Consider the following 12,210-nt stretch of genomic DNA (forward strand, 5'->3'; position numbering starts at 1 on the left):
CCCTTTCAGCCTATCCAATCCCACCTCTAAAAGGTTTACAGTTTGGTATGTGTATTTCCCAGCTTTTTCCTAAGTTTATTCAGAAATATCTATATATACATATACCATACATACACAAATGCTTTTGTTTATAAAAAAGTATTTTATATATATATATATATACATATATATATGTGTGTGTGTGTACATATATGTATACACACACACACACACACACATATATATATAACTTTTTAACTTATTACAAAATCCTGGACATCATACAGGTCAGAATGCATTAATAGATATATCCCATTATTTTAATGCCTGTATAGTATTCCACTAAACGGATGTGCCATAATTTATCCATTCTCATACTGATGGACATTTAGGTTATAACCAGTATTTGTATGTGTGTGTGACTTTATTAAAATATAATTCAGGTAAGATAAAATTCACCCATTTAAAGTCTACAATTCATGATTTGTAGTATATTCAGAGTTGTACAATCATCACCACAATTTTAGAACATTTTCATCAAGTTCTAAAGAAACTCCATACACTTCAGCTATTACCTGAAGCCCTAAGCAACCACTAATCTACTTTCTGTCACTGTATATTTAGAATCATATAATATATAGCCTTTTGGAGTGGCTTCTTTCATTTAGCATGTTTTCAGGGTTCTTCCACGTTGTGGCATATATCAGAAGTGTTCCCTCCTCTTCTACTTTTTGGAAGAGTTTGTGAAGAACTTGTATTAATTCTTCTTTAATGTTTGTGAGAATTAATCTAAGAATCCATTTGAGCCTATGCTTTTCTTTATGGGTATTTTAAAAAATTACTAATTAACCACTTTACTTGTTACAGGTTATCTTCAGATTTTCTTTGTCCCCCCCCACCAACAATTGGTTTCAGTAGTTCGTGTATTTTTAGGAATTTTTGTATTTCAAGTAAGTTACCTAATTTATTGGCATAAAATTGTTCATGGTGTTCCTTCCTAATTTTTGTTTTAAATTTTTATAAGGTTGGTAGCAATGTTCCCGCCTTCATTTCTGATCCTAGTAAGTTGAGTCTCCTTTATTTCCTGGTCAACCTACTGAAAGGTTTATCACTTTTGTTGGTCTTTATACAGAACCAACTTTTGGTTTTGTTGACTTTTTATTCTCTATATATTTATCTAATCTCTTATTTCCTTCCTTCTGCTTTTTCTAGTTAGTCTCTTTTTCCAGTGTCTTAAGGTGTAAAGTGAGGTTATTGATATGTTATCTTTCTTCTTTTAAATTATAGGCATTTGTACTTATACATTTCTCTCTAAGCACTGCTTTAGGTGTATCCCAAAAGTTTTGGCATTTTGTGTGTTCATTTTCACTCATCTCAAATTAATCTTGTAATTCCTTCCTTAACCCACTGGTCATTTAAAAGTGTGTCTAATTCATATTTGTGTTTCCCAACTTTCTGTTACTGATTTCTAACTTCATTCCATGTGGTCAGAGAACATACTTTGCATAGTTTTAATCCACTTTAATTTACTGCGGTTTGTTTTATGGTATGTGATATGGTCTATCCTGGAGATGTTTCATGTGCACTTGAGAAGAATGTGTATTCTGCTCGTTAGGTGAAGTGTTCCATAAGTCTCTTTAAGGTCTAGTTGATTCATAGCATTGTTCAAGTCTTTTATTCCCTTGTTCATCTTCTGTCTAGATCTTATTGAAAATGGGGTACTTAATTCCCCAACTCTTATTGTATACTTTTATATTTCTCCATTCATTTCAGGTTTTTTTTGTGTGTGTGTGGTACGCGGGCCCCTCACTGCTGTGGCCTCTCCCGTTTCGGAGCACAGGCTCTGGATGCGCAGGCTCAGCGGCCATGGTTCACGGGCCCAGCTGCTCCGTGGCATGTGGGATCCTTCTGGACCAGGGCACAAACCTGTGTCCCCTGCATCGGCAGGTGGACTCTCAACCACTGCGCCACCAGGGAAGCCACATTTCAGTTTTTGATTCATGTATTTTGGTACTCTGTTGTTAGGTTAATATGTGTTTCTAATTGTTATATCTTTCTGATGGATTGACTTTTATCAATATAAGATGTCACTCTTTATCTATAGTGACATTTTTTGTTTTAAAGTCCATTTTAAATAGACTTCAGATAATAGTATAGCCACTCTGGCTTTCTTATAGTTGCCATTTGCCTGATATTTCTCTCTATCCTTTAACCTTCAGTCTGTATCCTTGAATCTAAAGTGTGAATCCAATAAAAAGCACAGAGGTAAGTCTTTTTTTTTTCCAGTTTGATGATCGCTGCCTTTTGATTGGATTGTTTAATCCATTCATATTTATTATTAACATAGGTGGACTTAACGACTGCCATTTTATGGTTTCTTTTCTATATGTCTCAAGCTTTTGTTTCTCCATTCTTTTTTGTTTGTTTGTTTGTTTTTTGTGGTACGTGGGCCTCTCACTGTTGTGGCCTCTCCTGCTGCGGAGCACAGGCTCCGGACGCGCAGGCTCAGCAGCCATGGCTCATGGGCCCAGCTGCTCCGTGGCATGTGGGATCTTCCCAGACCGGAGCACGAACCCGTGTCCCCTGCATCGGCAGGCAGACTCTCAACCACTGCACCACCAGGGAAGCCCTCCATTCCTCTTTTTGCTTTCTTTTGCTTTGAATGTTTTCTAATAAAACATTTAAACGTCTTTAATATTTTCACTATATACTTTTAGTTATTTCTTTAGTGGTTGCTCTAGGGTTTACCATACACATCTTAACTTAATTGGCTTCAGCTATATACTAACTAAATTCCAATGAGATATAAAAACCTTATTGCTATATAAACCTACTCCTTTTCTCACTTTTTGTGGTATTATTGTTATTATTATTTCTATATTACAAACCCAACAATACATCATTATAATTATTACTTAATATAATTTTATGTCTTTTAAAGAAGCTGAGAGAAGAAAGAACAAGTATATATTTACAACTTTTTAATATTAACCTTATTTCCCATTTCTTATTTTCTTCATTTGTTCCTATGGATTTGAGTTACCATTTTAGAGTCATTTCTTTAATCCAATACAGCTTTGTTTCCACCCACTTCCTTTGTCTTGTTTTTGGTAAATATATTACAGTTTTATATGTTATAGATCCAACAATGCAACTATATACATATTGTCTTATAAAATAGCTTTTTAAATCAATTAAGGAAGGAAAAATGTATTTTGACTGTCTTTTATAATTACATAATTACCTTTACCCATGCTAATTTTTTGGATGTGTAGATTCAAATTACTGTCTGAGGTCACTTGCTTTCCACCTGAAGAACTTCCTTTAACATTTCCTGTAAGTCAGGCCTGACAGCAACATAGTCTCTCAGTTTTTGACTATGTGGGAATGTCTTTATTTCATCTTCATTTTTGAAAAACAGCTTTATTGAATATAGGATTCTATATTGACAGTCTTTTTCTTTCAGCACTTTGAATATGTTTTCCCACTGCCACCTCCATTGTTTCTGATGAGAAGTCATCTATTACTCTTATTGAGGTTCCCTTGTAAGTTGCTTCAGTTGTCTCATGTTGCTTTCAAAAGTTTCTCTTTGTCTTTGGGTTTTAGCATTCTTATTATGGTATGTTTGTTGATTTCTTCTTATTTATCCTAATTGGGGTTCATTGAGATTTCTCAGATGTGTAGATAATGTTTCTCATCAAATTTGGGATTTTACAGCCATTATTTTTTGGAATATTTTTTCTGCTCCTTTCTTTCTCTGATATTGCCATTACAAGTATGTTGGAGTGCTTAATGGTTCTTTACCCCATTAAATTTTCATTATTTTTTCTTTCTGATCTTCAACCTGGATACAATTATCCCATTAAACATCACAACCCAATGAGGTAAGTAGTATTATTATCGTCATTTTTATAGATGAGAAAACTGAGGCTCAGATTAAGTGACTTGCCAAGGTCACAGAGTGGTAAGTATGGCTGTGAAGTTCAAACAAGTCTGACTCCAAAGTTGGTACTACTTCCTCTATATCATATCATCTTTCTATTCTCCAGCAACTACAAACAAACAACTGAGGGATTTGGGGTAGGCTGCCTCTCTTCTAGAGAGCTCTTTATTTCTACCCCTCTTTAGTTATTCTTTGCTAGTATGTTCCTCTTCTAAAATTAATATATCTAATCTCTAACATGTAATAGACAATGATTCAATGTTTATTGCTTTTAATTCAATCATTACTCAATGGTAGCTAGCTTAAATGACTATGAGAACATTAATGTTTTGATCTAAATTCTTTCATTAGAAAAAATATAAAGCTATTTGAAGACAGTGATAACTTAATAGGGAAATGTCCATTAAATATGTTGACTAACTTATGAAAACTACCTACTGTTACTGCTGATAGGTCTCATTCAAGAGCATTTGCTGATGTTTAGGCCTGGAGTCTTGGTCATTTATTTACTAGGAAAATAAATTTAGGGACAAATGGGCTCTATAAATAAATATTTCAACACTTAATTCATTTTTTAGTTTTGTATATATAGGAGCCAGTCTTGAAAGAATGTTATCTCAAGGGACAAATATTTAAGACCTCATATAAATTATAATGATTAAAAAAAAACCCTTGGAAGTAATCTACTGTAATTTATCCTGAGAAAATGATACCCTTTATTCCCTATCCTCCATACTCATTATATTGTCTATCCCAGAGAGTGTTTGATTATAGAAAATGTTTTCTACCAATTCTTTCCAAAAGCTGAAAGGGATTTTAATTCAGTTTTCTCTCCCTCAGTTAGCTTCTCTTCTTCAATTCCAAATAAATTGCTATCTATATACAAATCCTAGATCTTAGATTCTGATGCAAGAAAGACCTCCTGGGACTCACAATCTTTATGTCTTCTAGCTGCCACTGATTTCTGTAGTATTATCTGTAGTAGATGATATTAGAGAAGCAGCCTGGAGATCTGACTGCTGCTTTTTGTTCTTTCCAAATTCTATCACCAATATTTTCCCACGTAGTTTATATCCATTTACTAGACGCAATGCTTGCCATGCTATTTCTGTATCTAAAAGAGAAAGAAAAAACATCAGTTTATATGTGGCTTAATCGATTTTATTCCAAGTCTAGTTTATGTTGTTTTGCCTTGGAGTTCAGTGTAGGCTATAAGGCCACGTAATTATTTGATTTTATTGGGTTTTCTACAATCTCAAATTTGTAATAACTCAGCAAGATTAAACTAATGGCTAAGAATAACAACAATAAAATCTTAAAATGGATGTTTGAGAGCTTCTCCTAATTCAATGATATAGGTAAAGAAACAAGGATACAGACAGTGTGTTAAAGAGGGTTAAGCTATAACTAATAATACACAAACCTCTATCTTAGATAACAGATTATAGGTACTGTAAGAATGAAATCATTTTCAAAATGGGGAAGACAAATAAAAGAAGTTATCATGGTATTGAGGACATTTTGCTACTTTTTCCTCTTGATCAGAGAGTGGTTGTAGGAGCCCTCATTAGGATAAGTAAGTTTAAGAATGCTTGCAGGCATATGGAAGCTTGAGGTGTAAGAGTATATAGCATATAGCAGGAGGATTTGATTTATGGGTCTCAGAGCCTGGATGTGGGAAATTAGGAAGGAATGGAATTACTGCCTAGAGTCTGTGAAATCATAAGTGGACAAGCAATGTTTTTAGATTGAACCAATTTATGTCTCATATATGTATGCACTACAAATTTTCAAATGCATGTATAATTACTAAAATGGTTATTTATTTAGAAGTACTTAGTGTATAAAGCCTTTTTATTACATATCTTTTCAATTAATAGATCATATTAGGTGGGGGTGCATGAAGTAATTTTATAAGTTTAAAAAGGGTTCTCACACTTGAAAAGACTAAAAATCACTAGCGTTGAGGATCCACAAACCTTCAATGAGATAGGAAAGATGGTACAATGCTGTATGAAAAGAATGCAGGGGAGTTTGGCACTGCTCATGTATAAAAGCACTTCCCTTTAAATAGATTACTAGGCTGTATATAAATGATGATACTTTAGGGATAATAAAAGGCACAGCTCCTACCCAGCCTCCACCAAAAAAAGAAAGTCTGGTCTGTCATCGGAACTGAAATTCCTATACAGGTATAACTTTTTAACTGCACTTTGCTTTATTATGCTTTGCAGATATTGCAGTTTTTTCCCTCAAATTTAAGGTTTCTAGCAACCTTGCACTGTCAGATGATAGCTAGCATTTTTTACCAAGAAAGTATTTTTAAGTTAAGGTATGTACATTGTTTTTTTAGACAAAATGCTACTGCACACTTAATAGACTACAGTATAGTACAAAAATAACTTTTACATATGCTAGGAAACCAAAATATTCATGTGACTTGCTTCACTGGGATATTCACTTTATTGCAGTGGTCTGGAACCGAATCTGTAATATCTCTGAGATATGCCTGTATTATTTCTCCCTTTGGCTTAGGATACTGAAATCATGTATTAAGATGCAAACAATAGTTAAAAGAATATATCACCTACTAGTTAATTATGAATTAGTAATGAATTAGCATAATATAGCATAATAGCATAATATCTTGCAGTCTCTCAGTCCTAAAGGAATAGGGCATAATGCAAGTACGAGTGTTCTGATCAGAATACGAATATATTAATAATTAACATAATTATAACTTGGACTAGAAATACTATTTTCAGCAAAGGGAAAGTAAATTTTGATGGCGTGAGTAGGAAGTGCCAAGACTGAGGAAAAGTGAGGACAAAGGTATAAAGTGGTCGTGCACTGTCAAAGGAGGAGAGGAAGCACAGAAGGGAAAGTAGAGAAAAATTAAAAACATGTTTTCCTTAGTTCTCTTCCCTTCCTCCCATGTGCTTGGCCAAGCACATACTTCTCATGTGCTGTAGAGAAATCAAAGTGCTATACCTAAACAAGAGAGGGGATAAGTAGTCACTAATGAACTTATGCTACAACTGAGTAATTATCCAGATGAAACTACTTACTGGGAAAAGTGATAAAAGCTTGCCCCCTCATTCGTCCAGTCATCAGTCGGAATTGAATTGGAGGTCCTTTCTTCTCCTGGAACCGAGCGAATAATGAGACAAGATCTCTTTCGGTCACCCGAGGGCTAAGGTTCTTCAGGTATAACACCTAATATAAACCAAGGATCACCAGAAATAACACATTAGGGAGGTAAGGCAACTATTTAATTGTGGTAGGAATTAGTTAGTTTCAGATAAAGATGGTGGATTGAACACATGCATCTAATTTCAATCCCTCCAGAAAACTCTCCAAAAACTATAGAGACTTTTTTTTTAATACAAACTGACAAGGTAAGGAAGAACAAGGAAAGGAAGCAATAGCAACAATATTCTGGAAGCTGGAAAATAACTGAACGAGTGTACTCAAGAAAGCTGAATCTTAAACCAGCAGTGGGGAAAGCCAGGAACTAACCCAATCTACACCTAAGAATCCTCAAACATTTTAGAAACTGATATATTCAGGTGTCTCTGGAAATGGATGTAAAGAGCTGGGGTTAAGATAAGGTGGGTAGGTTGAAAACTCTTTAAAAATAGATTAGATCTTTAAACACCTCCCCTATAATATGCTACTGGGTAAAGACCACTCCCAATCTTGGTGAATACTGGAGGTTCATTCTCTGAACACAGGGAGAGCTAGATACAGTTGAGGATGAGAATACTGTTCCTAAAAACTAGGAGATTAAGAGAAATAATGCATTCTGAATGATGAGGATACCCCAAACACTTCCTCCCATTAGGCTCCCACAATGCTGGTGGTACCCTCCCATGCAAGAGTTCTGAAGTCTTCTCTGGGGAATCTGATTACCCCAAGAAGAAAGATCTAAAAATGCTGATTTTGGATGTGGAATTTCTCCAAGAAATGGACAAGCCAGATGACTTTAAGTGAAGCTCAAAGTCAATAAGGATCACTCATTTGCTCAGAGCTTCCAATCTGTTTTTGGCCCCTACTCATAAATATGAGCACAGATTATCACGCATCTGAGAAAAGCCTCTAATGTGAAGGAGAACAGAGCAAACAAAGAAATGAAAGCAAATGGGAGAAAACAGAAACTATGCAAGGACGAAAAAAAAAAACACTTCAAAAAGCCATCACTAATACCCTCAGAGAAATAAGAGAAAATATTCCATCTATTATGAATGGGATGCTATTAAAAAAAGAAATATTCAAGACAACAAAAAAAGAGCTCTTAAGTGTGATTGAACTTAGTTCTTATCGGCTTAAAATAGATTGTTATAAGATGTTTTGGGTAAGTTCCATTGTAATTATAAAGAAAATACCTATAGAGGATACACAAAAGAAAATGAGAAAGGAAAAAAGCACTTCACTACCAAAAATTCACTGAAATACAAAGGAGGACCTCAAGAAAGAAAAAGAGCAACAAAAGAGCTACAATACAGAAAACAACTAATAAATGGCAATAGTAAGTCCTCCCTATCAATAATTACTTTACCTATAAATGGATTAAACTCCCTAATCAAAGACATAGAGTGGCTGAACAAAGAAAAACCAAGATCTGACTATGTGCTGTCTGCAAGAAACTCACTTTAGATTTAAGGCCATACATAGGCTGAAAATGAAAGGATAGAAAAATAAATTCCATGCAAGTTGTAACCAAAAAAGAGCAGGGTTGGCCATGCTTATATAAGATAAAATAGACTTTAAGTAAAAAACTTTCAAAGGAAACAAAAAAGGATATTATATAACGATAAAAAGGTCAATTTCACCAGGAAGATATAACTACTATAAATATATATACATCCAACATCAGAGCACCTAAATATATGAAGCAAACATTGAGAAAACTGAAGGAAGAAACAGAAAGCAACACAATATTACTAGGAGATCTCAATACCTCACTTTCAATAGCAGAAGAAAAACTAGAAAATTCACAAATTTGTGGAAACTAAACAAAAATACTCTAGAACAACTAATGGGTCAAAGAAGAAATCAAAAGGGAAATTAGAAAATACCTTGAGACAAATGAATATGAAACCATAATATACCAAAATTTATTGGACGCAGCAAGATCAATGCTAAGAGGGAATTTTATAGCATTAAGTGCCTAAATTAAAAGAGGAGAAACTCTCAAACAACTTAACTCTATACTTCAAGGAACTAGAAAAAACAGAATAAACTAAGCTCAAAGTTATCAGAGGGAAATAATAAAGATTAGAACAGAAATAAATGAAATAGAGATTAGAAAAATCATAGAAAAAAATCCACCAAACTAAGAGCTGTTTTTTAAAAAGATCAACAAAATTGACTACCTTTAGTTAGGCTAAGAAAAAAAAGAAGACTCAAATAAAATTAGCTGTGAAAGAGGAGTCACTACAATGGATGCCACAGAAATAAAAAAGAATTATGAGAGACTACTCTGATAATTATATGCCAACAAATTGGATAACCTAGAAAAAAGGATAAATTCCTAGAAACATAAAACCTACCAAGACAAAATCATGAAGAAATAGAAAATCTGAATAGATATATAACTAGCAATAAAATTGATTCAGTAATCAACAAAGAAAAGCTCAGGACCAGATGGCTTCACAGGTGAATTCTACCTAACATTTAAAGAAGAATTAATACCAATCCTCCTCAAACACTTTCAAAAAACTGAAGAGGAAGAAACACTCCCAAACTAATTTTATGAGGCTATCATTACCCTGACCAAAAGCAGAAAAAGACATTACAAGAAAAGAAAACTACAGGCCAATATCCCTGATGAATACAGATGCAAAAATCCTTAACAGAAAACTAGTAAACTGAATTCAAAAGCACATTTAAAGGATCACACATCATGACCAAATGGGATTTATCCCTGTGATGCAAGGATGGTTCAACATATGAAAATCAGTCAATAAGATACAACACATTAACAGAATGAAGGATAAAAATCACAAATCATCTCAAAAGACATCAATGGACAGATATTCCAGACAGAAAATCAATAAGGCAACAAAATGACACAACAGGACAGACTTAATTGATATTTTCAGGACATTGCATCCAAAAAAAACAAAAACAAAAACCACCAAATCAAACAAAACAACAACAACCAGAATACACATTCTTTTCAAGTGCACACTGGAACATTCTCTAGGACAGACCACATACTAGGACACAAAACAAGCCTCAACAAATTTAAGAGGCCAGGGATTATTTCAAGCATCTTTTCTGACCACAACAGCATGAAACTAGAAATCAACCACAGAAAGAGAAACGAGAAAAAAAATGATTACATGGAGATGAAACATGCTACTAAAAAAGCAATAGGTCAAAAACAATGAAATCGAAGAGGAAGTTAAAAAATACCTTGAGACAAAAGACAATGAAAACACAACCATACAAAATCTATGGAATGCAGCAAAAGCAGTCCAAAGAGGGAACTTCGTAGTGATAAATCCCTTCCTCAAAAACAAGAAAAATCTCAAATAAACAACCTAACCTACCACCTAAAAGAATTAGAAAAAGAAGAACAAACACAACCTAAAGTCAGCAGAAGGAAGGAAATAATAAAGATCAGGGAGGAAATAAATAAAATAGATATCAAAAAACAAGAGAAAAAATCAATAAGCCAAGAGCTGTTTTTTTTAAAAATGTAAACAAAACTGACAAACCTCTGGTCAGGCTCAATGAGAAAAGAGAGAGAACCCAAATAAATGAGGAGAAATCACAACTGATACTGCAGAAATACAAAAAAACCATAAGAGAATACTATAAACAATTATATGCCAACAGATTGGACAACCTAGAAGAAACGGACAAGTTTCTAGAAACTTGCCCACCAAACCTGAATCAAAAATAAATAGATAGTTTGAACAGACAAATCACTAGAAGTGAAATAGAATCTGTAATTTAAAAAAACTCCCTGCAAAAAAAAGTCCAGGACTGGTTGTCTTCACTGGGGAATTCTACCAAACATACAAAGAAGAACTTATATCAATCCTTCTCAAACTCTTCCAAAAGACTGAAGAGTAGGGAACACTACCAAAGTCATTCTATGAAGACACCATCATCCTGATACCAAATCCAGACAAAGACACTACCATAAAAGAAAATTACAGGCCAGTATCTTTGATGAACATAGATGCAAAAAATTCTCAACAAAATATTAGCAAACCAAATCCAACAACACATAAAAAGGATCATACACCATGATCAAGTTGGATTCATCTCAGGGTCACAAGGATGGTTCAACATATGCAAATTAATCAATGTGATACACCACATCAACAAAAGAAAAGACAAAAAACACACGATCATCTCAACAGATGCAGAAAAAGCATTTGATAAAATTCAACATCCATTCATGACAAAAACTCTTATCAAAGTGGGTACAGAGCGAACATATCTCAACATAAGAAAAGCTATTTATGACAAACCCACAGTCAACATAATACTTAACAGTGAAAAGCCTTCCTACTAAAATCTGGAACAAGACAATGATGACCACTTTCACCACTTCTATTCAACATAGGACTGGAAGTCCTAGCCACAGAAATCAGACAGTAAAAAGAAACAAAAGGTATCAAAATTGGAAGGGAAGAGGTAAAATTGTCATTATATGCAGATGACATTATACTATATATAGAAAACCCTACAGACTCCATACAAAAACTACTAGAACTGATAAGCAAATTCAGCAAGGTAGCAGGATACAAGATTAACATATAGAAATCTGTTGAATTTCTTTATACTAACAATGAAATATCAGAAAGGGAAAGTTTAAAAAAATCCCTTTAAAAATTACATCATCAACATCACTAATCATTAGAGAAATGCAAATCAAAACTACAATGACGTATCACCTCACACCAGTCAGAATGGCCATCATCAAAAAATCTACAAACAATAAATGCTGCATAGGGGGTGGAGAAAAGGGAACACTCTTGCACTGTTGGTGGGAATGTAAACTGATACAGCCACTAGGGAGAACAGTATGGAGGTTCCTTAAAAAAGTAAAAACAGAACTGCTGTATGACCCAGCAATCCCATTACTGAGCATATACCCTGAGAAAACCATAATTCAAAAAGAGTCATGTACTACAATGTTCACTGCAGCACTATTTACAATAGCCAGGACATGGAAGCAACCTAAGTGTCCATCAACAGATGAATGGATAAAGAAGATGTGGCACATATACACAATGGAATATTAGCCATAAAAAAGAAACTAAATT

General features: G+C 34.0%; 1 protein-coding gene across 2 annotated transcripts in view; it reads right to left on the bottom strand.

Annotated features, from left to right (window-relative positions):
- Positions 1-873: 873 nt before the first annotated feature.
- RBM41 (RNA binding motif protein 41) overlaps positions 874-12,210 on the bottom strand; it is a gene marked incomplete at its 5' end in the record, with an annotated part of 69,627 nt that continues 58,290 nt past the window's right edge. For both annotated transcript variants that reach the window (XM_082864633.1, XM_082864634.1), the window contains 2 exons: positions 874-5,036; positions 6,991-7,138. In XM_082864633.1, coding sequence (XP_082720759.1) covers positions 4,870-5,036; positions 6,991-7,138 — 315 coding nt within the window. In that variant the 3' untranslated portion in view covers positions 874-4,869. The remainder of the gene's footprint in view (positions 5,037-6,990; positions 7,139-12,210) is intronic.

This window comes from Leucopleurus acutus, assembly GCF_964270905.1.
Source record: "Leucopleurus acutus genome assembly, chromosome: X".
Lineage (NCBI taxonomy): Eukaryota > Metazoa > Chordata > Mammalia > Artiodactyla > Delphinidae > Leucopleurus > Leucopleurus acutus.